Source organism: Sycon ciliatum, chromosome 1, assembly GCF_964019385.1.
Source record: "Sycon ciliatum chromosome 1, ocSycCili1.1, whole genome shotgun sequence".
Lineage (NCBI taxonomy): Eukaryota > Metazoa > Porifera > Calcarea > Leucosolenida > Sycettidae > Sycon > Sycon ciliatum.
Window position 1 is genome coordinate 92656056 of NC_088643.1, and position 27698 is coordinate 92683753.

Here is a 27698-nt window from a genome sequence, read left to right on the forward strand (position 1 = left end):
ATGCTCATTTTTTCCTTTTTTTGTCAATAATATGAACCCTAAGGGGTCGTCCACAAATATCTTTTTAGAGAAGATATTCGTTCGTTGGGGGGGGGGGGGGAGGGTTGGTCCCTGTTCGTCTCGTCCTTTTGGAAAAAATATTGATCTCTAACTTTGGGCGGGCACTGTGCAAACATGCAGTTGATGACCTACACAACGTGAAAGTCAACCCCAAGAATACAGCCATGGCAAGGTTGAGAGACTATGACAATGTAAACCTAGGTGTATGGTGAATTTGGAGTTCCTGTTGGTCACGTTTCTCGAGGAGATTACACTTCATTAAAAAAAATTCTTGAGTATATATATCGATACCCTGCATAAACGTGTGCATGTTCGTTTTGAGGGGCGAGGGCGAGGGAGGGGGTCCAGGGACATATGAACAGATATCGTCTTGAAAAAAAACATCGATATTTCCTAGGGGTGAAAGTTGGCAATGAGATCCCGACTTCAAGTACTCTGATTTTCTCCGATCGAATATTCTAGTATTCTTCATCTCCTAAAAAGTGCACACTACGGGCCTTAAAATCACATGATACGACCCTGATTGAACCGAGTAGCAGTCATTTTTCTCGGGTATATTGGTTGGTGGGTCATTTTGGCTCTCTCTGCTGGTGGTCAAATGTTCACCACACAGTCTGCACATCAATATCTGCCGACTACTGCTCTGAAACTGTAGATTTCTATGGTAAATGCATCATGCGGTACCATGTATGAACGAGTACTCTGATTTATTCTGAGTACGATTATTTTTGAAAAAAACCGAGCGAGTACTCGAGTTTCGGTATAATTGTTTCACCCCTAATATTTACGGACGGCCCCTAAAAATAAATTAATCCTTGACTCTCCACCCGAGTCTGATTCAAATTTGGTTGGAGCTTTTGGAGAAATCTCTTCGGAATATTGCTCAGGCAGCTCACGCAATTTTTCTCATTAAAATTTCTAAGTGATTGGATAACAAATGCCCAATTTCGGAAATTTTATGCACGAAGTGATCACAGGTTTTATGTGGCATAGATGCTGGCCTAACGATTTTTTGAAACCAGAGGTCTGGACTTTTGAAACGCTCTTTTGTATGCATGTTGTGATCCAGCCACTGCGACACCGGGTTCCTGCCTTATATGGTTAGCTTTGCATAGATCTACGTGCACAGAACACAAGCACTATACCACGCGGGCTCACAGATTCTCTGAAAATCTATGAAAAATGAAGAAAATTGCAATGTTTCCACAGATAATGCTTGATTCACGGAAACCTACGAAAATCGTGGAATTTTTGCGGTCACAGATCGTTATTTTTTTAAAAAAGGGGACAGCCTGGAGTGTACTGAATACAACTGGTCTGGAGTCTAGTTCCTCCCTGTCGTATACTCCACCATTCATGCAGTGGGCAACCTGTAAAGTGCGCCTTGAAAGTTTTGAGGCCAGATAATAAGACTATATCAAATTCTAGGACAAACGGTGAGAAAATAGTACACTGGTACAATCTTCAACAAAAAATAATTAAAATATCATGATTTTCTGGCACTCCCTGGCCAAAACAACTTATTTTTAAAACTATTTGAACAACTTCAACATAACAACACTATTCTTCTGCACCCACAAATTAGGCTTATGGGTACGTTGACAAACAGCTTCCAACACTTTCAACTGCAACTCATAACCATGACGGGCACGAAACAAAATAGAGAAACTAGAGTCAGAATATACCATATAACAGGAAACAAGGTGCTTGTACACCGAGGCCTTCCTACTGCGAAACACATACCCACGCTCACTCTCATTCTTCAGCGCACTCAATTCGCTGCCCGACTCACTACTCACTCTTTCATCCTCATCATCATCCCGACCTACTCACTGGGGAGTGGATCACCATCCGCTGCGCCCATGGCGACGAGGTGCACTATCCGGTAGTCAGAGTTAGCATCTCTATCCGCGACAGCACATATTACGTGCAGGCTGCAGTGTCACCCCATCTGCCTTGCCAAGTGCTCACTGGTTGGGATGTACCAGACATTCAACTCTTCGTCACGGGGGCTTTTCCCCCTCACACAGAGCATACAGGCCAACCCTCCCGGTTTTCCCGGGAAAATCCCGGGAAATCAACAATACTCCCGGGGTGCCAGGGATTTCAAGCAAACTCCCAGAAAAGTAACATTTTCGTCTGATACAGAATGTTCCTGAAAACTCCATGACTTCGCCTCGAATGTCCTGGGTTTTTTTCTCTCAAAAATATGTAGATCTACGGTGCGCACTCGCACTTCGAACTGTGCACAACACTTTCAAGACCTGACCGGCCTAGCCTGCAAGATCTGCATTGACAGGCGCGCTAGGCGGGCGCCGACTGATCGAACTGCACTGCAGGGTCGAACTGTGCTGTGCGCAGATCTGCCGAGTCTATGCCGTCGAACGTTTTTTTGGCGAGGAACAGCTCTTTTCACTTGGTTTTTTGTTCCATCCAGGGATTTTGAGAGAAATCGAGGGATTCTGCATGTCTTGTCAAGGGATTGAGATTTTGGTGGTTGGTCAGTATGACAGAGGCGCTCGCTGCTATGACTAGGGCCCAGACGAGGTATATGCAGCCCAGCAACACTCCCGAGGCCATGTGGCAAGGGCCATTTACAGTCACCTGCAACGTAGGCAGCGTCCATTATGAATTGGACCTGGGTCCTTACCGCGACTTCGCACCTTTCACGTGAACTTCCTGCGGACGTTCCGTCAACTCTTACGTGCCGCATTCACAGTGTTCGGTTATCCAGACGCATCTACTGGCCAGCTGTTGGAGGTGGCTATGTCTCGGTCGTCGCAAGCTGGCTGCTTGCGACTTGTGAAGGGGGAAAGTGTGACGGGAATGGACTTAGAGCTCGGTGTTCCCATACCCTTTGGCTTTCGAATGTCGCTGTGTCATAATTTACTCTCTTTCTGCATGCTCTGTATTATGATCCTCAAATGGATTATTCATGTATCACGAGCAGCTAGCCTATGCCTATTTACTCTACAATCTATTAACCTGTAGGAACACACCTCATTTGACATCTTTCTCCACATCCTTATTCTAACTCATACACCGTACTCCAAATACAGCAGGGTGTCCAATATAACTCTCTACATTGCAGCATTATTATGGATAATATGAAGCCGGCCAACGACGAGGGTTTCGCCTCAGATCTTGGTTAGCCCAGAAAAGAGAGAGTTTGATTACTTCAAGTAATACTATTCTTACTGTTACACCATCAATTTTGCGTCCCGTCTATGTTGCCAACGTCCTTGCTTGTTGGTGTAGATCCTGGCATAATTCGCTGTAGATCGCCTTGGTCGGCCCGACGTTGTATGTTCCGTTGTGGTATCCATTGGTGTTCTTGATGATCGCAGTGCCGCTGATGTTGACTCTTCCACTTCATCCGTCTCCCTTGTTGTCGGTAAATGAGGCGGAGGCTCAGCCGGTGTGAGCTGTACCTTAACAGTCGCCACAACATGATGAGGCCACCAGCGGCCTGGCTTCTTTGTAGTCTGTTGTGGTGTTATTGTCAGTGGCATCTTTTCCTTCTCCGCAACTACTGGTAGTGACTCATATCCGGTACAACAATTCTTGTCACTGTTTCCTGTGAACCAGCGGACACACCAAGCGTTAAGGGTGGAGGATCCGGTGGTTGTCCTTCAGTTGGTACTCGACTCGGTGGTCTCATTGGCGGTTGAACAGAATGATTGTGGCTCATTACGTTCTCCACCCCAACCTCGATTTCCATTAGACTTCTCCGTTGCTTTGGACTCCAAAGTTTCTGCGTTCGTCCCAGTCAGTGTTGACTGAGGTCCCACCGCCACTTTTGCATTGCTGCTTTTGCATTGCCGTTGGTATCCAAAAGGATGCCATGAGGCTCAGTTTGAGGAGGACAAGCCACTGAAGATGGCATGTATTTCATTGGCGAGGGGAGCAGGTTCTTAGAGAGTCTGCCCCGCTTCGGCCGTTTCTTTTGTGCGTCTGGTGGCAAAAAGTGTAATCGAGTGTGTTGTTTGATGCATACGCTCAGATGTTGAACAGTTCTACCAACATACTGGCTAGCATAACGCTGGCATTCAAAGTTGTGAATCATTATATTTCCGTTCTAGATTGTACCAGTGTACTGTTTTCTCATAGTTTATCCTCGTGCTACATGTTCACGCTTTAATTGTTTTTAATTTTTTAATGCAACTGTGTTGTAACCTTCCACTATATCAAATTCTGTTTCCCATTGTTGTATAGAGCTGTTTCAGGCAGGCAATGTGGTATACGACTGCTAGTGGACACCTGTATAGCTAAAGTTCAATGTCCTCTCGAAAATATAAAACCTAGCTCTTTTAATAGCTGGTATGCTCTTATATCCTTGCTGCGAAAGGCTCTCTTTTGATTACATTTTGTCCATATTATCGATTTTGATGGAAAGGAAAGTTTAAATAATCGTGACAGAGCAGAAATACACGAATAAAGGAAAAGGCAGAGAATTGAAACAAAAACACATTTATGTTGTCATGAATCGATCCTCATTCTGTTTGTGTGAACGTATGTCTGTACATGTACAGACGGCGTCGATACAGTCGTGCTCATCGAGCTGGTTACATGCTGGAAGAGGCTAGCAGGCGACGCCAGCACATGCATAGAAAGCTCCTCAACGTCGGCAAGGCACATGGTCTCAAGTCCACGTCGCAGAAGCCCAGCAGTGGCGGCAAGTTTGGTCGGGGCGTTGCTCCTCCAGTGCCAACAACACCACGGCCAATACACATACTCAGCAACCCTAGCGTGACTGGCAGACCACCAGCTGGATCAGCTGGATCACCCGCCAATGACCATGCAGAGGAGATCTATGATCGATTGCAGTTTGCAGGTGCTACCATCCAGAGGAATCAAATTGCAGATGCATGAACTAGTCATCTGGACATGCATTGATTCATGGAACAACGCTTTATCATGCAGCAGGACCGGCGTATTATATCTTGAACTTGAAGGTGATGGAATGGCTCGAGAACGGGCTGTGATGACGTCAGTCAGTGGCATTCATTGGGCCTTGGCCCCTTAGGCATGGAAAGGTACATTGCACCTACTTGAATTGCGAACAATCATACAGGTATTCATAGGGTCATGTTGCTTTTTTTTATTAGTAATTTTGTGTCCTGAGGGGGGGGGGGGGGGAGGAGGAGGCAGTATAACATTGCTGGTATGACCCTATTACCCCCCCCCCCCCCCACACACACACACACATACACCCTTCTCCATTTCTTTACCATGCCACGCAGTCGACATTTGGTATGTTATTGTGTGGTTGTCCGAAGACTTGAGCGCCAGGCAAAGCCATGGTGTATGCATATGCAAGCTGATTTCAGACGTCATAACGGCTGTATCTTATCGATTTTTTGTCTGCTCTATGAGTAACAAGTGGAAGCCTTAATTGCTGTACCACACTTGACCACTTCTAGTGCATCCGACCACACTTGACCACTTCTAGGGTATCACCTAATTTTGATCATTTCACTTTCCCATTCGACTTTCTGGTAATAAGTACATGGAGCACATTCTACAATTTTGGTTTGACTCCCAACGCACCCCTTCCAAAATTCCTAATGCCATGCCAAACTTCTGTCTGGCCAACGCCGTGAACGGTATTCTTGATATTAGTTTTTCAAGTTTGTACTTCAGTAATTGCACTCTAGCCGATTATTATTATTATTATTTGAAAGCTTTCAGGCACTTCACTCAACTCTCTCAGTCAGTGTCATGGGTTTCAACTTTCAACACCAAATCTAAGCAGGCGAAATTCTAAGTTGTTCATAGTTTAGTAACTTGCATTGGCAATGCATTCTTCTGAACGTCTGAGCACGTCTCACAGAGTGAGCTTAACTTGTCTGAAACCTCGTCTTGGTGCTGCACCCATGTATGCGAGTGTGTGTGTGTGTGTGTGTGTGTGTGTGTGTGTGTGTGTGTGTATGTGTGTGTGTATGTGTGTGTGTGCGTGCATGTGTGTGCGTGCGTGCATGTGTGTGTGTGCGTGCATGTGTGTGCGTGTGTAAAAATGATCTATGTATCACGTAATACTTCTCTGAAGTAGTGTATGTTTGGGTGTCAGCATACACTGTAGTTACGAGAGTAACTCCAGCACAGTACTCTTCAGGTATCCACTGTCAGCTAGACTCAGCGCTGTCACTTCCGATCTAGCCGCAGTAACAAGCTGTTCAAAGCCAGCCAGCTCAGCGTGAGCGGTGGCAGGTGAGTATGTGATGCGGATTCCAGCATGAGCGGCAAGCAGCAATGAGTAGTACTGCTGCTGGTGAACCGTGTGTATACCCCACTGATCATCAAGTAGCTGCTTTGCTTCGGCCAGGCGTGCCAGACGCCCGGTGAAGTCTGTTTGAAGCATGGCAGATGGCATTGCTGCTGTCAAACTAGCTACTACGGTATGGGTGACATTTACTGGAAGGCTTGATGTCGTTATAACAACGGCTAGTTGAGACCCGTCGTAGGAGAAGCAGCCTGTGGTGTCATGACAGCCAGTATCAAATTGCACTTCCGAGAGTGCTTTACCGTTCAGTGTGATATCGCTAGCGGGCCATGTACCACGTAGGATGATGTTGTAACTTCTCTCCGTCAGCATTTCTGGAAACGAGCCAGACATGGCTCCAACGGTAAACTGGACAGTGTTTGCTGTGGAGGTCTCCGTCTGTACGGTGTAAGAGAAGGCTGTTTGCGAGAAGTCTGTTGCTTTGTATGAGTTTGTTGCACCGTCATCCTCGTACACCTGTCCGCGTCCGGCCATTGCTGCACCGCCAGCAACAAAGGCTAACAAGCTCAGCCTGAGAGGCAGTTGCTTTGCAGATCCCAAGGTCATTTCTGACGAAGGTGTCATTGGAATGATGGTGCCTGCCTTCACAAACACTGGTGTTTCACTCAGCGTGTAGTTCCGTGTTACCTCCTCCTCCTGGTGTTGACCATGGAATACTTCACCGCTCTGCCAGTTCACCAGCGTCAAACCCAACGGCAAGAAAACGGCCTTGCGTGAAGTATTGTACTGCGGATCCATAGCAACGGTGACGGGAGCAACGAGTATGCTGTCACCAAACATGTACTGATGGTCGTACTGATACGAGAGTGGATTGTCAGGATAGGAGTAATACATAGGTCGCATTAGACTCACACCACTCTCATACGCCTCTCTTGCCGCCGTGTAAATGTATGGCACAAGAGACGCTCGCAGAAAGAAGAACTTCATCAGAATGTCATAGTTCCTTGGTGGATACAGCCATGGCCGGCGCCACATTGTGCTGTCCTTCTTGGCGTGTATGCGGAAAATTGGCGAGAAAGTGCCAAACTGAATCCAGCGGGTGTAGAGCTCTGGAGGGGAAACCCCCACGTGTCCGCCAAGATCGTGACTCCAGTACCCAAAGCCTACGTTACTTGCTGTGATTGTGAAATACACTTGGAAATGCAATGAGTCCCAGGATGGCAGAACGTCACCAGAAAACCCAACCTACATGTACATGGTTGTACGCAAAGAACAAACAAAGCATGACCAATCGTCAAACTTTCCAACCGAGCTTGTCGGCATACGTTTGGTAAGCTGGTTATCAATCATCACCACCCAGATACATGTAGTTTACCATCCTACCAAGTTAAGCCCGTATGCATGTACATGTGTAGACCCAACCCAGGCAAATTGTAAGTACCTGTCAAACATAAAGGCCGCATCCATTGCCATGATGATTGCATCACTGATATACCCCCCCCCCCCTCCCCCATTAACTTTCAAAATGAATAATACCAAGGCTGCAATGATGAATGTACCATTGGTGACTCGTGACATGCATAGGCACACAGCTGTGCTCTAACCAGTGTTAGATATGGTAGCCAGTCTTTGGCGTGAGGACCAGTTTCTTTACTTTTATAAGAGGGCATGAACACACATCGGGCGGATAGGAGGATGAAGGGAGTAGTACATGTGCCAGCATGTACATGTACACTCATACCCCTGTTATCCGGACCCTGAAGTTATGGGCACTTCGGTCTACCGGGCACCCTTCGGGCGAGTTACAGTGGAAATATTACTACTCTTTTGTCACTTTCTGCGGAAATAGTGACGTCATATGTCATACATGTATCTATGGCCTTTCCCCATCTAAATGTATGTGATTCGGAGTTACGGACATTTCAAAGTTACCGGCAGTGCCCGGTCCCGGACCGCCTGGGTAAACCAGGTATGAGCGTACAAACTTAGTAGAACTCGTGACAATGATTACTAACCTGGTATCGATGATTTCCCAGGCCTCCAAAGCGATGCAGTAGCATTCCTCTCTGGTCAATGCCGGCTGTTCCGTTCCAGTGATTTGGGTTCGTGTAGAATATATAGTTGAGCCAGAATGTCGGGTTGACACCGGTTATGTTAATCCAGCCTTCACCTTGCTGCCAATCCAGCCACCAAAAGTCAATACCTTCCTCTTCTCGGGCACCTAGGACTATCTTGTTCCAATTTGTGACAAACGTCTTGTTCTCTGGAACGAATGGCACGTAGATATTCGTCGTTGGATCCACTCCCATTGCAGTTGCCATCTCTTTGTAGTGATCCTCCCAAGGCTGAACACCCGATGCCGGGTGAAGGTTGAGTGTGTTCTTCAGACCACGTGCTTTGCACCATTTCAGGTAGCCGCTGGGATCAGGGAAGAGGTGTTTGTCCCAGGTGAATCCCGTCCAGCCACGCCGTTCCCCCGCCTGATCCTTGACGTTATCATAGAAGGTGATGTGCCAATCCATGTCACTAACAACTGCATCCAGCGGAAGGCTGTGATCACGGAATTGGTTCACAATCTCCATCTCACCAAAATCACTATATGCCCAGTATCGGGAGTAGATTAGGCCGAATGCAAATCGTGGTGGCATTGGGATCTTGCCTGCAAGATCAGTAAACTCCTTCAATGCCAGTGTGTAATTCAGACCATGCCCAAAGAAGTAAAGATCTTGCTGGGCATTTCTTGCATAGAAGCAGCTTGGTACACCATTCTCGCCTGTGCGGTGGTGCCTGGCGTGATAACAGCAGCCTTTGCCGACGCAGTCAATCTCTCTGATGCCTACGTAGCCACAGTCTCTGCGCGATGTATTGGCAATGTCGCACTGATCTGCTGTAGGTGCTGGAATACCAGGCTGATCTAGCCAAGGCCAGTCTGGATCATGGTCAAATCTCGGTCTGCCAGTGTCATCAATTACGACATATCCCCACTGGGAGATAACTGCCAGTGTGCAGTGAAGATCAGCTACTTTGTTGGTCAAGCAGTTTAGGTCCATACTTGAGGCACCCGTGTTATGATCCAAGGTACGTGCTGTACCCAGCAAGTTACCTTGCAGAGTTATGTTGAATGTTGGTATTGGCATCCATGTTCTGCTGGTGCTCAGGACATCTACCTGCAGACATACAGAATGGGGAAAGTAGTGACAGCACAAAAAGTCAACTAAAAAAAAACGAAAATGGTGCATAAAATAATTAGGGATGTGGACTGGTATAACAAGCTCTGGCTTGCTACTCCATACTAGCCGGTCCACACACACGACGCACATACAAATTACAGCGCCGGCCTTGGATCCTGCCTATTTTTTTTTTTTTTTTTTTTTTTTACTTGAAACCACGCACCCAATTCGTAAAAGAAGAAAGAAGCAGGAAATGACAAAACAACAGACTAACAAGACATTGACTGAATGGGGCTGCAAATGCAACGCAGCGGTGGTGATGAGGTGCTGCAGGCTCCGCCGACCAATGGTCTCGGCATCCGCGCCTACTTCACGCATCAGAAAATCGGGAGAAGAAGAGAAACAAAAACGATTGAAAAATATATAGCGAAAAGTATAGTGTGGAGAGAGAGAGAGAGAGAGAGAGAGAGAGAGAGAGAGAGAGAGAGAGAGAGAGAGAGAGAGAGACGGAGAGAGAGAGAGAGACAGAGAGAGAGAGACAGAAAGAGAGAGAGAGAGAGAGAGAGAGAGAGAGAGAGAGAGAGAGAGAGAGAGAGAGAGAGAGAGACAGAGACAGAGACAGAGAGAGAGAGACAGAGAGTAGAGAAAACAAGGAAAAAGAGAGCAATACCTACATGTAGATACTGAGTTTAGACTGAGTCAGTAGCCCACATCCAGTTCTCGGCGCGCAGGTAGCGGTATACCTGCGTCTTGAATGCCTGCATTCGGCTGCGATGGGGAGGATGCAGGAGCAGATCACAGGGCAATGCATTCCACTGGTGGAGCACACAGTGGGGAAATGATCGCTTCAGGACTAACGGGGTAGAGGCTGGCAGGCTGGCGTCCAGTTGAAACCGGTGGCCAGCAGCGCTGGCATGGTCGCTCCGGGTTCGCGGGTTGGCCGACTGCTGACGGCGAGCTGGCAGAACCGCGAGAAGTTGAGGTGGGCCCGTAATTACTTGTAGCTTGTATAAACAAGCTAGGGCAGCTACTGTCCGTCTGATTGCCAGACTAGGCAGGATTGCTCCCGGACCGATGATTCCGAGGGCCCTGTGCTGGACTCGGTCCAGTCGGCTGAGGTGGCTGGATGACGCTCCAATCCAGATAAGTGGGGCGTACTCCAGCAGCGGACGGACGAATGCTTTGTACACTGTTATGCGCCCAGCCAGAGGGAGAAGATGAGCTGACCGGCGCAAAAGACCAAGTCGCTGCCTTGCCCGGGTTGCAACAGACCGGAGGTGCTCCCCAAAAGACAGCTTCTGGTCAAAGAGGACGCCTAGGAGGGTGATCGAGTTTGCCTCGGGGACTTGTATTCCGCCAAACATGATTGGCGGGAGGTGCAAGTCAGCTCTTCGGAGCGTTGCAGTCATTGCCTGGGACTTGGTGGGCTCAAATGCAATCTTCCATTTCTGGCCCCAGTTATGCAGCCGATCGATTGACAGTTGCAGTGAGTGCCCTGCACCTGCCGCGCTGCCATTCGACACAATGGAGTAAAGTGTGGTGTCATCTGCGTACGCCTCCAGCTGGGCATCATCCACCAGAACAGAGGGTGCATCATTTACGTACAGTAAAAACAGTGTCGGGCCGAGTATGCTGCCTTGGGGAACGCCCGCAGTTATGGGGTACTGGGTAGACGTATAGCCACCCACCAAGCATCGTAATGAACGTGATAACAGGTACGACGACAGCCATGTGTGGAGTGGCCCAGTGATTCCTGCATTACGTGCCTTATGGAGGACACCAACATGGGACACGCGATCAAATGCCCCAGCAATATCAACAGCGAGGATACGAGCTGCTCCATTTCGCCCGACAGCATTAACCCAGGCATGATGCAGAGCCTGCAGAGCATCAGATGTACCCAATCTTCTCCTGAAACCAAACTGGTGGGAGGTGAGGAGCTGATGGTGTTCCAGATGGTTTGTAACCTGGCTGTTCACAATAGTCTCCATCACCTTCGAGATGATGCTCAGCAACGAAACAGGGCGGTAGTTCTTGAGCACAGAACGCGAAGCCTTTTTGTGGATAGGAACCACGTTTGCCGTTTTCCACATCTTGGGTTGAATGCCTCGCCGGAAGCAGAGGGAAAACAGCTGACACAGTGGTGAAGCTAGTTCTTTGGCACACTCCTTGAGCACCCGGGCAGATATTTCATCCGGTCCCGATGCCTTTGACGTATCCAGTCTAGCCAGAACTCGACGCACTGCTTCAGGTCGAAAGTGAATGGTACTGATCGGTTGGGATGTGGGCAAGTCGTGGGGAGGGAGATCAGCAGTGGAGATATCGTCGCCGGGGATGCTACACTTCTTTGCAAAGAAGCGTCCAAATGCCTCCGATTTCTCTGCACTTGTTGCGTACTCGTGGCCATCGGCGTCAGCAATCAGCGGTATATCTGTATGGCGCCCCATGCCACTTGCACACTTGAGCTTTGTCCACCACTGCTTGCTGTGCATGGACCCGTTTGATAAGCTGCGGCGTAGGCTGTCCTCCTTAGCTTGACGGGCTCGGAAGAGGGTTGCAACAGCCTCATTGACAGACGTCACAAATTGTTGCTTCAGTATGACGTCCTGGGGGGAGCGCCTCCAGGACCGCCAATGCCTGTCTTTGATGGCCATTGCCCGCGTGCACTCCGGGGTCCACCACTTTGGATCTGATGGCTTGGTGGTCATTGCCTTTGACGGAACGAACTGGGCGACGGCGTTGGATATCGTGGCAGTCACCTGCTGGCAAGAAGTGTCCGGGTCATCCGTTATGATGTCAGACCAGTTGGTATTCCTAAGGTGGGAGCGGAGACGGTTCCAATCTGCTTGGTTGTAGCGCCAAACAGTTCTGTGGGTGCGCTTCTCTTGCTGCACTCGAGCGGGGAATGTGGCAACAACTACAGCGTGATCTGATTTACCAACAGGAGGCAGCACATCTACCTCCACTGGCTCCTGGAAGTCGGACATTATCAGGTCAAGAGTGTTGTTTCCGCGGGTTGGTTCTGCCACATGCTGGGTGAGGCCATGCAGGGCACACATATCCTCAGCGGCTTCGCCGGCTAGAGACGTCCTGCTGCTCTGAAGCCAACTGCTGTTGTGCACGTTGAAGTCCCCGGCAATTACGAGCTTGGCGCCTTGCTGTCGCACTCGATCGATTGTGCTGTCAATATGTTCCAGGATTGAGATGTCATGATCTGCACATGAACCTGGCCGATAAGCGGCACACACTGTAACACGACACCCTGTTTGCAGTTGCACTGTAAGCCATATGACTTCCAGGTCACCGCAGGTTATCTGCTCCATGTGGCTATAGGCGAGGCCCGAACGTATCCAGACGGCGACTCCACCGCCTTGCGCTGTACGATCTCGGCGGATTGGGGGTGAATAGCCAGGTAGCGTGACATCCATTGCTGTACACTTCTCAGAGGTAAGCTTCGTCTCGGTGACGATTGCAATGTCCGGGCAGGTGGACATAACTGTGTGCTGAAACTCTCCAAATTTACTCAGCAGGCCAAATGCATTTGTTAGCAGTAATTTGAACAATGGTCCCTGGGTGGCCGGCTTCTGTCGCGGGAAGAATGGTTGGGCATGCGGGTTCATGAGTCCATTTTCTTGGAATCAGGGTGCTCCGGAGAGATCGTAGACTCATGGCTCCGTGCCTTTCCACGGGGTGTGAGGCCTGGCAGAGAGTCTAGCTGGTTGGCTGTGCTATCCTTTGCTGCCGCTAGCGTGTTTCCTACTTCGATTTCTGGCTGAAATAGCTCGTTGGTGTCAGATACTGCCTGGTTTCTTTCGCCAGTTCCTGATGGCGATGAGTCATCAGTTCCTGATGGTGATGAGTCATCAGTTCCTGCTGGCGAGGAGTCGTCAGTGTCATGCGATGAGTCATCAGTTCCTGCTGGCGAGGAGTCGTCAGTGTCACGGAATCGCCACTTCCTGCAGTACAGCCGGCCTGGCCAGAAGTTTCTCGATCGTAGTAGCCAACCATCTCGTGCATACATTGTAACGTGTGCAGCGGACGACTTCCGGGCTGGCTCACCAGCACTCGACTGGAGAATGCTTGCAGACAGTCCATCCAGCGTTCTGTCAGTGGTGGTGGCTACTCTCTGCTGGATATATGTCGTCGATTAGCCAGGTGCCACTGCGTAACGTCTTTTGGAAAACTTTTGCATAGGTTTGAAATCAAGTAGGAATTGTACAGTCTGTATCGGCTATAGAGTGACCGGATATAAGAATATATCGGCTACAGTGATATTGGTACGAAATATCAAAAGCAAAACGCATTTTATCCAGTAAAAATATCACTATAACCAATATTATCGGATGTAATGATATATCGGATATTATGATGGAAACAAAGAATCAAAACATGCATAACACACTATATTATTATCGGCTATAGTGATAACTTTAAAATACATGTAGCATTAATATCAAAGGCCCTATTTTTTACTTTCTTCACGTTGCTTATTTTTATAGTGATACATGTACATGACTGTACATAACAGAATTTTTTTATGGAAATGCGGGCACTAGCACTGTCAACTATGCAGCATGCTCATTTGTCAAAACGCTATGCTGGAAGTATTTCTTTGCCTTTCATGTGTCGATCGAAGAAAAAATCGATCGTATCGCATATAGTGATGCATCGGTTATAGTGATAAAATCACGGAAATCAAAAGGATACGCTATAGCCGATACAGACTGTATTTGTATGTAACTAGTTACGCTGGTCACACTGACTCAATAAGTCATGGATGCAGCAGCAGCATCCTCACACTGTCTCTGTTCCAGTGAGTATAGTCCTGGTTGCCGTTCTGCTACTGATCATCTCGGATACAATACACACAGCATGGGCATGGGGGAAGTCAGGCCGGGCTGGGAGATACCGGGGGCCAGGCCCGTGTGCTATGCACCCACAGTTGTCAGTAGCCTTGTAGTGACCAGGGGCGTCGGAAGGTATTTGACATTGGGGCAGCCATGTATGGATGGAGGGTCCTCCCGGGAAACGTTTAGGGAAATTGGGGCCCTAATGGCCCATATTTCATTGCTTCAAAAATCACAAGATAAAAATTATTGGTGCGGCTTTGGCCGCACCTGCCGCACCAGTTCCGACGCCCCTGTAGTCTACACTCTCTACAAATCCTTCTTTGGCAGGACCGCCAGACTGAGCACGTTTTTATTGGTCCGGCCATACCATAGCCTTTCATACAGTTTGTGTATGATATGATGGGTACACATAACTCCCCAGCAGTAAACATGCGTTGGTGACCAACAAGTTGGTCTGGTGATGACCTGACCAACCGGACCGGTTCCGGGGGCCCTGTTTGGTTATAGGATTCTGGATGTGTGCCATCGCTATGCAGGTCATGTGATTACTACATCAACAGTAGGGCTGTTTTGTAATCAGGTACAGTAATGAGAACCCGAATGGCATCACAAGCACTGATTTCCTACTTCATGGCACCAAACCCTGGCTACAGAGATAGCTGCGGGATTGACAACAGCAACTGAGCAAGCCTGCCGCAGTGCCTATCAGTTCTATACCAAGACCGGGACCACAATGTACTTGTTTGTTCTTGAATTTTGCAATTATTATACGAGCAGAGTTGCACGGCAAGAACAGCAGAGAGGCGAATGGGTGCATTGGGTGGAATGGGTACTCTTTGGTGAGCCTACTGAATAAGACTGACCTGCAGATTGTGTTCATTGAAAGTTTCCTGTGTAGATGTGGTGAGATATCGCAGATGCACGGCAGTCGTGTTGATTTCCAGCCAGTCACCATGCATTGCTTTGCTGAAGTCTGGCACAGACATTCGACGATTCAGGAACGTGAAAGTTGGCTCATCGTGGTCTTGGCCAAACTGCATGCGAATAATATGTTCCGTTAGCACAGTGAAGCGAGCCTGGCCCGACGTTACAACCGCAGCAGGGTCAGGAGTTGGGTCCAGTGCTGCTGACGAAGCCTTGCCAAACCATGCTAACGTTAGATACAGAACAATCGCCGCTACACAACTTTCGGACCTTGCGAATAGCGAAGCTTCCATTGTTCATGCACAGCGACGCCCCAGTACGAGCTCTACGGCAACTAACAAAGCCGTCTTTGCGTCTGTCGCTAGATAGAGTGTTTCGGCCTTTGCTGGCCTTTTTAATGATTTCCGAAATGTGTTCTGCGTGTGACAAATCCAAACTACCTCAATGCAAACTAATACTAGTAGAACATTGCCAGGTTGACCCACGCAACAAACTACAAGTGGAGTATGCTGCGGTACAGGGGCATGATCCAGTTGACTACGTCTGCTCTGACAAGACATTTTCATTACCTACAAAATGGCATGTGACATCCTTTCCTTGTCAGAAGTACTACATTACACATACATGTAGAATCAAAAAGCAGGCCTCCTCGACTCCCCCAAAAAGTAGCCTCCTCGACTCCCCCAAGAAAAAGTAGCCTCCTTTAGTAGGCTTTACGCAGAACAGACAGAAGTAATGACTACATTGTCATTGTAGTTCTGAGTCTTGTAGATTATTCTACCCTAGCTAGCCCTGTAGCCGGTCATGTCTCCGGATCGCGGTCAAGTCGACACTACAACGTTGTGTCTCGATAAACGTTTCGCTCAATCGATGGAGTCGTAAGATGACAACTTACCAGGACACACTGACAGTGACAGCCTGATGCATCATCGCGCATCGATGCTTCATGGAGGATATGAACAGTTTGAAATTCCAAAAATAAGAAACAAAACAGCTTCTGCATTTCTCATTGATTACTAGTATTGTTGTTGGGGATCCGAAGCATTGAAATAGCTACTGCTTTGACGTGATTACACTGTGGGAAGTCATGGCTCTTCGCCTATGTCGTGGATGCGCTGGACGATTCACACGTCCTTGTGTAATTTCCAGTAAATCAGTCTCAGGACGAGGAAAAAACGACAGTCTTTCTGGGAAGAGATGGTTCTCAGTGCTATCGCGATCCCCTGTTGGTCATGGACACCGAATGAGTGTTGATACACCGATTTCCCAACAGTTCCGTAAGTCTACTACCCAAACAGTAGTAAACTGGTCTCCTTTCCCCTAGATAAATTGGAAAATTATAGTTGACTAATTGAAGCTACTGCTGCCTGCACCTTTGTGTTTGTAAATGAGCGGACTGTGGTTGGTTTCATTTTTAATGTAGTTCTAGGAGGGATCGTACTCTTTCACCATCATACTACAAGTAATGAGGTATTGAGTATCATAGATACTGAGCTGTCATGGACCGGTGAAAGGCAAAACTGTGCTTCTGCAGGATGTTGCAGAGGATCAGTAGGTACCTCCCGTCATCAGTACCTCCCCTCATTGACTCTTAGCCACTGTAGGAGTACATTGTAAATGTATGTTTCGTGCCGTATAGCCGCATCCACTTTAATTTCTATCAACATTGCCGACGTATGGAGCAGACACTTTCTTCACTAATTACCGCCGATGTCGCAACATCTTAGCTCAACAGTTCTATGCGCAAATAATTATTCTTTGTGTGTGTGTGTGTGTGTGTGTGGGTCTGGCTTTCTCTTTGTTTTTGGGTGAAGGCCGTAGCATGTTCATCCAGACGCAGGATACTCCCAACCCAAACAGTCTCAAGTTCCTGCCGGGACAGGATGTGCTGGGAGAAATGAGAACGCTCGACTGTCCCAACATTGAAGCTGCTGGTGCGTCTACGCTTGCAAAGTAAGCTGCAGTTTGTCTTGCTGCAGTGGAAATACTTTGAAATTCTGAACGAATCTTGGCAAATCTTGGACGACATTCAAGGGCACAGTGTTCGCGAAAATGCCTACATTCTCGTTCTGTCGACTGTCGCACAAGCCTAGCATATGATTACTGTAGGCTGAGGGTAGCGGATGGATTTCACACGTGACACCGCTGACTGGTAGGGATTGGAGCTCGCAGATCACCTACCGTAATGTCGCATATTAGAGACAGGCATATTCCTGTAGAAGCCGATGTCAGGGCTAGGCTTCTGTTCACATCAGGCTTCTATTCAAACCAGGTATTTCTATGTGTGTCAACACTAAACCAGGCGTATGTGCCCACAGTGTATCTTGAAAAATAAGGCTTGTATTCGAAACAGGCTTCTATAAGAGACAGGCTTTTATACAAGACCTGATGGTTTTTTATTTTTTTGACTAAGTGCACAACCTACTCGTCAGAAGGGGAGAAGACAACAGAGTATACAATAACAAAACAAATATTATGGTATGTTTAAAAGCAGAGCACTGGTTCATCCTGCTGCTCTGCATGCAACCAGTGACAGTGTGCTAGACAAGACTTGGCTTCTTACTTTGAGTTGGCCTCAAATGGCAATTGAGTACATTCAGGTACTAGTATACCGGTACATAAACCATCAGTTCATACACTAGGGTTCCCTGTAAAAGGCGATGATGCCTGTTGGGAATTCCCTAGTAGAATAAAAATAAAATAAATAAATAAAATACACACAATACTGCCGGGGAAATGGTATCATGATGCCAGCACTAGCTACAGTCGTGGCCAAAGAAATCCGACTCGCAAGTCAAAAGTAGCATTGCGTTTCCGTTTTAATTACATCATTCACAGTCTAAACACCCACCCGGGGGGCCCCCATTAGCCTTGGCGCTGCTGTCAGCACATGGGTCGGATTTCTTTGGCCACAACTGTAGTTGCCAATGTGTTGGAGGACTTCAGGTGTTGTTGGACTTCATGTGTTGTTGGACTCCATACCCTCACCTAGCAGTACCGGTATGACGTAGCAGTTTTGGTTCTGTGTTTTCCTGCAGGATGTTGTTCAAAATTGAAGGTGTGAAGAGTGTATTTCTAGGCCCAGACTTCTTGACAATCACCAGGGTGCGTGTGCATGTGAACCCAGTGCCTCTGCCATACAAACCAGACTAAGCTGAGCTGCATCCTTGCATGGTTCACAACACGTGACATTGATTGGGGTATTGTGTAGTACAGTGTACTTGCCATGACATTCACTGCACAAGACTTACTGTGTCTGTCAGTCTTGATCTCCCTGAGGACCCATAGGGCTGTTGCTGTAGATTTACGAGGTGTATATTTATGTGCACTTGTGCTTGAAGCACATCATGTATAGCCAGCTGTGTGGGTCGTTGTGACTAATGGGTACATACACGTGCACATGTGTGTACATGTCTGCGTGTGTTTATGTGTATCCACAGACAACCGAAGACCTGGAATGGACGCTAATTAAGCCGCATGTTTTCGCCACCGTTATGGATTTCTTTGCGTCCGGTCTGCCCGTTGTGTCAGAAAATGCCTTTTCTGGCTCAGCTGCTGAAGCTGATTATGGTAAATCCCTTCGCCATCCTGTTATTGGTGTCTTGGATAACCATATTTCATTTTGTAGTGCTGCCAAACAGGCACATTGATGTGACAGCACTTGAGGCCTACAATTAAACTGAAAACTGAAAGAATTGTTGATCTAGGTCACCACTGCTAACTGCTAGTATGTGATGTCACACAATGGGCTAGTATTTTTGACATGACGATGTTGTTGCTGTTGCTGCTGGTGGTGTTGCTGCTGCTCGTTCTGGGATGTGTGTGTGTGTGTGTGATTTATTGTCATATTTTCGCATAGCAGTTTCTGCTATACAACATCACAATTATGTAACAGTCTTTGATTTTGATTAGAATTTTTCTTTGAAGGTTGGATGTTTACCACATTGTCCTTCTTGAGAGTGATGCTGAAAGCCCATTTGCAAAAAAACCCGACTGAGTCATCCATGCGCACGCAGATTGAGAGTGCCTGCACCACATACACTGCACTGTATGCATGCTACTTGACAGTGCAGGATAGGCATGGATAGTCTGTATGTATCGCAGTTTTCTGCGAATCACGGTGATTTTGAGTAGCAGTAGATCGATTTAGCATCGCAAACTGCGATGCGATACAGGATAAATTCATCCCTGATACGTGTGTGTGTGTTTTGTGTGTTTTGTGCTTACTATAGGTGACGACACTGAAACAGTGCAAATGATCTTGGAATTGCTCGACACCCGCATCAGGTACATAATAATGCTGCAGTGCATGTTGTGCTGTGCTAGAGCCGGTATTGCCCTGCAGCCAGCTTGTGATTGACTGGAGTATTGCATAACGGCATGTAAAGTGAAATCGAGTAAGCATCAGTCTGAACCTAGCCCGCCAGTCAATTGTCCTCGACACTGACCTTGGCGTTGTTAACCAAATCCAAGAAGATGAGCTTTTATATGCACCAGTGTTTCCTTCTTTTCTCTATCATGTAGCAATCATTATCAGATTCACTGCCGGGCCGGGCCCTTTGTCTCCTGTAGCGTCTAATAGCAATGGCTCATCAGTACAGACTGCATGGGTTGGACTTTCCTGTGTGGACCTTCATCACAACGAAGAAAAATTCACACAATACAAGAATTTTAAACATTCAGCTTGTTCATTGAATGGATTTTTCTGCGACTGACGGGCGGCTACACATACAGAAGTGCTCTCCAGGCTCTAAGCCGATGCTGCGGGGTTGGTGCTCTCCAGGCTCTAAGCCGAGGCTGCGGGGTTGGTGCTCTCCAGGCTCTAAGCCGAGGCTGCGGGGTTGGTGCTCTCCAGGGGCTACACCGAGGTCACAGGCTGAGACAACGATAGATGCCATAGTCTGTGTGGCATACTAGTAGTGTGCATCGACAAGAGTAGATAAACAAGAGTGTGCAACTCCGGATCTCTCCTGCACAATCTGCAGATACCCGGCGCCCACGGCGGAATTTTTTGTTAACGTCACCTTTTTTCAGAGAAACGCGGATTTTGCCGCAGAGCAGTGTGAGAGCACGTGCTGGGCACCGACCTTGTAGTGTAAAGCCCAGCCAAGTGCACGAGGGAAAACTCTCCAAAAGGCTCGCAGCGCGTGCGTCGTCGAAAAGATTACGTCAACAAAAAATCCCGCCGTGGGCCAACCCATCCGCGAGTTGCACACTCTTGTTTATCTACTCTTGGCATCGATCATCACACTACGTACATGTACCGGTACAGCTGGGCGGATGTGTCCATAATGGAAGTATTTGTTACTGTTATTGATAATGTAATTGTTGTTGACATGGCGTATGCTATGTGTTTCTTTTCTGTTTAGACCAACAGTACAAGAGGATGGAGGGGACATAGAATTTGTTGTGAGTTTTGATCACGTCTTTTTCTCCCTTCTGCTTCAAAAACTTGACAAGAAAGTTATAGGTGTTCTGCCATCGAGACTACGAGATATCCATCTGTAGCAGCAAAATCCTCTTTAGACCTATTATATCCCTCAACACTCAACGATTTCAATGCATAGCAGTTCTAATCCAGGAATGTGTAGTGGATGTAGTACTTGCGGCTTTTGATACTCTGAAAAGCGGCTGCATGCTCCTTTTTTCATCTACTAGTCTTCAACTGAAGTAATGAATTTTAGAATAACAGTTCTTTAGAAGTCAGTTGCAGACTGCCGCAATTAGCTCAACACAGTGGTTCCCTCCTATGCTTATGCCTTGTTGCTACATAGCGAATACTTGAATAGTGATAGTTTGCTTCAAAGTCTCGCCAACTGATCTGTTTATTTTATTTTATTGATGTCTCCACTGGTGTAGTGACAGTGACTGATTAGTGCTTTGTTGGTCTGTTCTGCTCTGTCTTTGCCAGGCATTCACGGGTGGTGTGGTGCAGCTAAGAATGCAGGTACGCGTACGGGAACACACACATATGTGTGTGTGTGTGTGTGTGTGTGTGTGTGTGTGCGCGCGTGAGTGTATGCGCACATGCACTCTCACACTGAGTGTACTATACAGCCATCGTTTGCTACTGTTTGGCAGAGCTGCTTCTCTTTTCATTATCTGCATTGGCATATATGCATTGTGTACCTTGGAAAGTACTGACTGATTGAAGTAGAATTCATTCCTGTTTGGATAAAATTCATTCCTGTTTGGGTAGACGTCATTCCTGTTAGGGTAGAATTCATTCCTGTTCGGGTAGAATTCATTCCTGTTCAGGTAGAATTCATTCCTGTGTGTGACTGACACTGTATGCTCATGCGTTATGGTATTGTCGTACACAGGGCTCCTGTTCCAACTGCCCCAGTTCTACAGCCACACTCAAGCACGGCATTCAGAATATGTTACAGTTCTATGTACCAGAGGTAGAGTCCGTGGAAGAGGTCAGTGTCACTGGTGTGTTGTTCCCTGTCTGTTGTGTATAGTGTTCATGTTGCTTGGCGAACACAGGTTGATCTCTTCATACAGGCATGCACTGTGCAAGTGCGTAGTTGATCTGTACGTAGTGCAGTGGAGAGGCTGCTTGGCCCTAGCACCATGAAGCCTACACTGTGCAACAAACATTGAGTTGCTGTTGGCACGTTAGTTTACGAAATCACCAGAACTTCAATTGTATAGATTTGAGAAACATTATTGACACATATGTTTTGCCTCATGACTGTATTGCTTCATTTCTTAAAAAGTGATCCCTCCATAAAGTTGTGTACACTGTATGTTCGTCTCAATGGGGGAGGAGGGGAGTGAAAGACGGGCAAATATAGTCTTGAGAAAGATATCAGTATTTCCGGAGGGCCGCACATTGCATGCTGCTTTCTCTGTAATTCATAAGTACGCGTGTTGTTTGCATATCTGTGCTACTGTAGGTAACGACAGAGGTGGATGAAGTCAACGATCAAGAATATCAGAAGATGGAGAAGAAACTGGAGGAGCTAAGGCAGAAATCGCATGACAATAAGGAGAACACTTAGGTCTTCCTTGTATTTGCAGAATAACTTTCATTCAGAGCATTTTTGAAGTTAGAGTTTCTATGTAAGGCAATGTGCGCCTATATATAGCATGTACCTATATGTAGCTGCTACAGCCTACAAATATTGTGTACAGCTCCGCTGGAATGATCAGAGAAGCAATAAGTTTCTCCATAAGCACACTGACGGCACTGCGAAGTGAGAAGTCAAGTTTGTTATTTCGGATGCCTTTCTTTGTGGAACAATATTGCACAACTAGCAGCACGTGATCGTGTTTGCTGCTTTTATCTAGCAATGGCTGCTGCTGCTGCTGCTGCTGCTGCTGCTGCTGCTGCTGCTGCTGCTGCTGCTGCTGCTGCTGGATAGCTGGGCCATGTAAAGCAATGACATGTGCATTCAACAGTTTTGTCCGCACGTCAGATCTGTACGAAACTCAAATGTGCCCATCTGTAACTCACCCTGATTACGATGCTTCAAAACTCATCAATACTGCTGCTGTGTTGCTGGGATGGTGAAGATCTGATGTGTGAAATGGGAGATTACTCACTGGAGCTTGGCAATCACTCCTTCGCCTGTAACTCAATGAATGAGTTACTGTCAGACAGTGACATACTGTGTAAAGTAGTTGCATGTACTTGACATTCGAGCTTAGGCACGCCAATAGCATTTATGATTTCTGATCAATGCCGAGGTAGCTTCGCCGTTGTTTTGCCCGGTGCGCTCTCCGAAGGGCTGTTCTGGCTCTGCGTGTTTCTCAACGATCAGCAAGGATCCCCGCCTGGTTGTACTGCGATAACCGGACTTTGCTACTGTACTTCAACACCAAACTTGTCAAAGTTGCGCAACAGCACGGAGACATTGATTTGCACCGTGCCGCTGGATACCGTATGTAGCTGACACCGCTGTGCTGCGTTTACCACTGTACCCTCATCTTTCAACTGAGCAGCGCCTCCCAAGAAGAAACCTGCAATAGAAATGCACATGAGCACACGGCAATGCCCATCTTAGAACTTCGAAAGAAAGTTCATGAGTTCAAAACCTGATCACATCCTTCTGCGAAGCAAGTAATTGATATAATTCTGTACTGCCGAGTACATAATCATCATCATCATCATCATCAGCCCTTTCGCGTTGGCATCGGCGTTAGCCTAGCCTTCGCTTGGGCCACACCCAATGTTAGACATGATACCAGAAGAGAAGGGGAGAAAAAGAGAAAGAAAGCAAAACCAAAAACGAAAAAAGGGAAAAATATAGGTGAACAAACTCTTGATCATACGCATACTATTCAAAGACACTAACAATGCAACACGCTGGTGCAGCACTAGCACATTGCAAGTAGCCATAAGTAAGTTAGACCTGTTCAGGTCTAACTGCCGAGTACACATGACAGAAACGATATTTCGTAGTACTTGTATATCCTCAAGATCAGCACAATGCATCATATCGCAGTGGCTGGTGAAAAGGAATAGTATTTTCATCGACTGGAACCTGCCAAAAACACAGAGTACTAAAAAAAACGTTGAATACTTCAACAATTACATGTACATGTTTCCACATGCAGCTACTTCCTGTGGTGGTCACTTACTGCTAAGCTGATCTCTTGCTGTGCCTCTTGGCTTCCATGTGACACACTGTAATTGATGTGAGCCTGGCGTAGTAGGTAGATGACAGAAGCCATAGCCACCTGCACAGCAAAGCATGAAAGAAGATGTGGCTTTCTCGTTCATATTCCTGCGGTTACATACTTGTAGATTTACTTGAAGTGTGGACGATACATCTGGTGTGCTAAGCTGCCCTCCCCCCCCCCCCCTCCCTTTACTATGGGAGTTTTCCGGGTGTCAGAGCACTTCCACCAGAACACCTTAGCTCTTGTGAAGAGCCTACACAGTGTAACATGCTGTCAAAATCGAAAAACATATTAAACTACCAAGCAAGGCTTCTGTATATACAGTGAGACATCGCAGTCCATCACGCAAATACTGACTCCGCAAATGACCAGAGAAACCCGCCTTCAGCAGCAGGACCGACTCAGTCTTCCAGTTGCAAATACAAACGCTGCCAAGTCGAGGTATGCCTTCAACGCTACAGGTAAATGGAACAGGTTACCTAAAGACGTCCGCTCCAGCACGACGCTGGAGACCTTCAAAGCTGCAGCAGTACCTTACACAATTGGTCATTGACTGTGCCTGTTGTATTCCTTGCTAAATACTTCGAAGTACCTGGAACAGTAGCTAACGCCATGTTTGACTATGGATCCATACTATTGATCTCCAGCTGACTATCATTTCCAGTGCATACACTTTTTTTCTTCCCTCTTTGCCGCTACCTTGTTATTGGGAAGAAATTCCCGTTTGGATTTTGCGAAGTAAAACAACAAAGTTTAAAAAACTACCCTTGCTATCGATAACATAGCGAGTTCCTTGTACGTGTACATACATGTAAACCGGTGTGATCACCATTATTTGCCATGTAGTGATGTTTGTCCAGCAGGCCTGTGCCCCGTATGGGTTCCTGGGTGCCCGGAACCCCCTTTTTCCCTCAAAATGCAGGATTTTGCTTCATTTTTTGAATTTTTTTTCCGGGGGAGGTCCCCCGGAAACCCCCCTTGAAGGGCACCGGCGCACGCGCCTGTCCAGGGTGCGCAGACTCCACCTGCAACCAACTCATATTATCTATTTCAGTAAGTCAGTCACCAACACTCAGCCAGGTCCTTTATACAATTACTTGAAGTACTTTTTGAAGTACAGTCAGACCTCGTTTATCCGGTCCTCTTTTATCCGGATCCCTCGCCATCCGGACGAAAATTGTTGATTACCGATTTTTAAGCATACATGTATGTCATGCATATATACAGTATGTACATGGTTGTTCGATTATCCAGTTCCCTCGCCTATCCGGATTTTTTTGTGTGAAACGGATGTGTGCGGTTATGCGAGGTCTGACTGTACACTGTGTATGGTGTGTATGTGCGTATGGTGGGTATAGTGATTGCCAATAGCAATACTCACTAAGTTCACATTGGCCGAATAGTCCTTGACTCCAGACCTCTACCTGAATCTTTGGCCAACCTTGGATTGCCTTGCAGGCAAAGTGCAAGTCTACAGCGACGCGCACACAAGACAAACTCAGAAAGTTGTAAACAGCGACATGGCTCTACCCACCGCTCTCCGCATCATTGTACCACAGTGGTTGTTTACTGGATCTGCTTAGTCCACATTCAACACAGCAGCACGTGTCATGTACATGTATGCAGCGGCACTGCAGATTGCATTGCCGCTGGTTACTCAATACGTACCGAGAGGGTACTCAATACGTACCGAGAGGGTACTCAATACGTACCGAGAGGGTACATGTACTCAATACGTACCGAGAGGGTACTCAATACGTACCGAGAGGGTACTCAATACGTACCGAGAGGGTACTCAATACGTACCGAGAGGGTGACTCCAATAGAAGCATGACGTGTCCTGTGGGAAACCAGGTAGAACAAAACGCAGTTCTTCAGGGGTGAACCGTGTCTGCCGTGGCACACATCAATACAATTTCTTCAATCCATCCTTTCAGTCAATCCTCGGTAGTATAGTGGTAAGTATCTCCGCCTGTCACGCGGAAGACCCGGGTTCGATTCCCGGCCGGGGAGGACATTTCTTTTCCTCAATTTTTTGATGAACATGGCCTTTAAACATTTTTGCTTGCAATTATTTTGCAATGCCCATTGAAGTCCCAGCTTCCTTATGCCATAGCATATTCATGTGTGGGAAACCAGGTAGAACAGAACGCAGTTCTTCAGGGGTGAACCGTGTCTGCCGTGGCACACATCAATTCAATTGCTTCAACCCATCCTTCCAGTCAATCCTCGGTAGTATAGTGGTAAGTATCTCCGCCTGTCACGCGGAAGACCCGGGTTCGATTCCCGGCCGGGGAGGACATTTCTTTTCCTCAATTTTTTGATGAACATGGCCTTTAAACATTTTTGCTTGCAATTATTTTGCAATGCCCATTGAAGTCCCAGCTTCCTTATGCCATAGCATATTCATGTGTGGGAAACCAGGTAGAACTAAACGCAGTTCTTCAGGGGTGAACCGTGTCTGCCGTGGCACACATCAATTCAATTGCTTCAACCCATCCTTCCAGTCAATCCTCGGTAGTATAGTGGTAAGTATCTCCGCCTGTCACGCGGAAGACCCGGGTTCGATTCCCGGCCGGGGAGGACATTTCTTTTCCTCAATTTTTTGATGAACATGGCCTTTAAACATTTTTGCTTGCAATTATTTTGCAACGCCCATTGAAGTCCCAGCTTCCTTATGCCATAGCATATTCATGTGTGGGAAAACAGGTAGAACAAAACGCAGTTCTTCAGGGGTGAACCGTGTCTGCCGTGGCACACATCAATTCAATTGCTTCAACCCATCCTTCCAGTCAATCCTCGGTAGTATAGTGGTAAGTATCTCCGCCTGTCACGCGGAAGACCCGGGTTCGATTCCCGGCCGGGGAGGACATTTCTTTTCCTCAATTTTTTGATGAACATGGCCTTTAAACATTTTTGCTTGCAATTATTTTGCAACGCCCATTGAAGTCCCAGCTTCCTTATGCCATAGCATATTCATGTGTGGGAAACCAGGTAGAACAAAACGCAGTTCTTCAGGGGTGAACCATGTCTGCCGTGGCACACATCAATTCAATTGCTTCAACCCATCCTTCCAGTCAATCCTCGGTAGTATAGTGGTAAGTATCTCCGCCTGTCACGCGGAAGACCCGGGTTCGATTCCCGGCCGGGGAGGACATTTCTTTTCCTCAATTTTTCGATGAACACGACCTTTCACATTTTTGCTTGCAATTATTTTGCAATGCCCATTGAAGTCCCAGCTTCCTTTAATTAATATGTCATAACATATTCATGATGGGCTATTCCACAGTGTCAACAACAGTAAAACTGTTGTTACTGAAGAGTGAAGTACAGTAACTTTACTTCAACTGAGACCATGCAGCCCGGGATACAATTACACTGACCTGTGGTGCATCAACCTGAGTTTGCCCTTCAGCACAGCCTTCGAGTAACCTCCATGAGCTACCATGACTAACCGTCCATTTGCAGAACAGGCCTGACGCCGAGAAGCCCGTAGCACCGACAAGCTCGCCAATCACATGTACTTCCGCCATTCAACTGCAGTGTCGTGTAACTACTCCACACCGTGACCAGTTCACTTATTGAGTCTATCTAGGCAATGTCAGGCACTGACCATGAGCCTGTAGCCAACTAACTCGGCAGCGCTCCGGCGAGTCTAATTGGCTACGCAAACATTGGATTTAGGGACTATTCGCCAGTTTCTTCTCCTTCGCGCAAAATCGCTAATGTTTGAGACACTCGCGCGCTACTCGTACGCCGCTAGCGCTAGCGCTTCACACACTCGTACACAAAATCACAATCATACTGATGTATGGAATCGAGCATGAGTACGAGGACGAA

General features: G+C 47.2%; 4 protein-coding genes and 5 non-coding genes across 10 annotated transcripts in view; 7 read left to right on the forward strand and 2 right to left on the reverse strand.

The window, feature by feature from the left end:
- The window catches only part of LOC135806530 (uncharacterized), a 22153-nt gene extending 16245 nt beyond the window's left edge, over positions 1–5908 (forward strand). The window contains exon 9 of the mRNA XM_065320723.1: positions 4593–5908. Coding sequence (XP_065176795.1) covers positions 4593–4932 — 340 coding nt within the window. The 3' untranslated portion in view covers positions 4933–5908. The remainder of the gene's footprint in view (positions 1–4592) is intronic.
- On the reverse strand, positions 5774–15804 carry LOC135806529 (oligosaccharide 4-alpha-D-glucosyltransferase-like). Its single transcript, XM_065320722.1, has 3 exons — positions 15167–15804; positions 8299–9450; positions 5774–7528 (listed from the first exon to the last, which is right to left on the reverse strand). The coding sequence occupies exons 1-3, from the start codon at positions 15518–15520 to the stop codon at positions 6143–6145; spliced, it is 2892 nt and encodes a 963-aa protein (XP_065176794.1). The 5' UTR covers positions 15521–15804; the 3' UTR covers positions 5774–6142.
- A 368-nt stretch (positions 15805–16172) lies between these two features.
- LOC135806531 (NFU1 iron-sulfur cluster scaffold homolog, mitochondrial-like) lies at positions 16173–22714 on the forward strand. The gene is made up of 9 exons (XM_065320724.1): positions 16173–16504; positions 17042–17180; positions 18266–18332; positions 18668–18797; positions 19460–19514; positions 20597–20636; positions 21139–21174; positions 21551–21649; positions 22130–22714. The coding sequence occupies exons 1-9, from the start codon at positions 16315–16317 to the stop codon at positions 22232–22234; spliced, it is 861 nt and encodes a 286-aa protein (XP_065176796.1). The 5' UTR covers positions 16173–16314; the 3' UTR covers positions 22235–22714.
- On the reverse strand, positions 21830–27666 carry LOC135806532 (B9 domain-containing protein 2-like). 2 transcript variants are annotated; one of them, XM_065320725.1, is made up of 5 exons: positions 27242–27659; positions 25665–25698; positions 25240–25329; positions 23817–23915; positions 21830–23195 (listed from the first exon to the last, which is right to left on the reverse strand). In XM_065320725.1, exons 1-5 carry the CDS (start codon positions 27389–27391, stop codon positions 23038–23040), a joined length of 531 nt encoding a protein of 176 aa, XP_065176797.1. In that variant the 5' UTR covers positions 27392–27659; the 3' UTR covers positions 21830–23037. The 2 variants fall into 2 exon arrangements, with proteins under 2 accessions (XP_065176797.1, XP_065176798.1); XM_065320726.1 differs by lacking the exon at positions 25240–25329 and having other exon boundaries at positions 27242–27666.
- Trnad-guc (transfer RNA aspartic acid (anticodon GUC)) lies at positions 25800–25871 on the forward strand. The gene has a single exon. It is a non-coding gene; the product is annotated as a tRNA-Asp (tRNA).
- Positions 26085–26156, forward strand: Trnad-guc (transfer RNA aspartic acid (anticodon GUC)). The gene has a single exon. It is a non-coding gene; the product is annotated as a tRNA-Asp (tRNA).
- On the forward strand, positions 26370–26441 carry Trnad-guc (transfer RNA aspartic acid (anticodon GUC)). Its single transcript has one exon. It is a non-coding gene; the product is annotated as a tRNA-Asp (tRNA).
- Trnad-guc (transfer RNA aspartic acid (anticodon GUC)) lies at positions 26655–26726 on the forward strand. Its single transcript has one exon. It is a non-coding gene; the product is annotated as a tRNA-Asp (tRNA).
- On the forward strand, positions 26940–27011 carry Trnad-guc (transfer RNA aspartic acid (anticodon GUC)). Its single transcript has one exon. It is a non-coding gene; the product is annotated as a tRNA-Asp (tRNA).
- Positions 27667–27698: the final 32 nt, after the last annotated feature.

Excerpts from the sequence above, each read along its gene's own strand:
- LOC135806529 (XM_065320722.1), bottom strand. The coding sequence starts at position 15,520 with ATGGAAGCTTCGCTATTCGCAAGGTCCGAAAGTTGTGTAGCGGCGATT. Across the intron at positions 9,451-15,166 it reads TCAATGAACACAATCTGCAG|GTAGATGTCCTGAGCACCAG; the intron begins GTCAGTCTTATT and ends GTATGTCTGCAG. Across the intron at positions 7,529-8,298 it reads TGGGAAATCATCGATACCAG|GTTGGGTTTTCTGGTGACGT; the intron begins GTTAGTAATCAT and ends ATGTACATGTAG.
- LOC135806531 (XM_065320724.1), top strand. The coding sequence starts at position 16,315 with ATGGCTCTTCGCCTATGTCGTGGATGCGCTGGACGATTCACACGTCCT. Across the intron at positions 18,333-18,667 it reads ACTTCTTGACAATCACCAGG|ACAACCGAAGACCTGGAATG; the intron begins GTGCGTGTGCAT and ends GTGTATCCACAG. Across the intron at positions 19,515-20,596 it reads TTGCTCGACACCCGCATCAG|ACCAACAGTACAAGAGGATG; the intron begins GTACATAATAAT and ends TTTTCTGTTTAG.
- LOC135806532 (XM_065320725.1), bottom strand. The coding sequence starts at position 27,391 with ATGGCGGAAGTACATGTGATTGGCGAGCTTGTCGGTGCTACGGGCTTC. Across the intron at positions 23,916-25,239 it reads ATTCGGCCAATGTGAACTTA|GTGGCTATGGCTTCTGTCAT; the intron begins GTGAGTATTGCT and ends TTTGCTGTGCAG. Across the intron at positions 23,196-23,816 it reads AGCAAGAGATCAGCTTAGCA|GTTTCTTCTTGGGAGGCGCT; the intron begins GTAAGTGACCAC and ends TTTCTATTGCAG.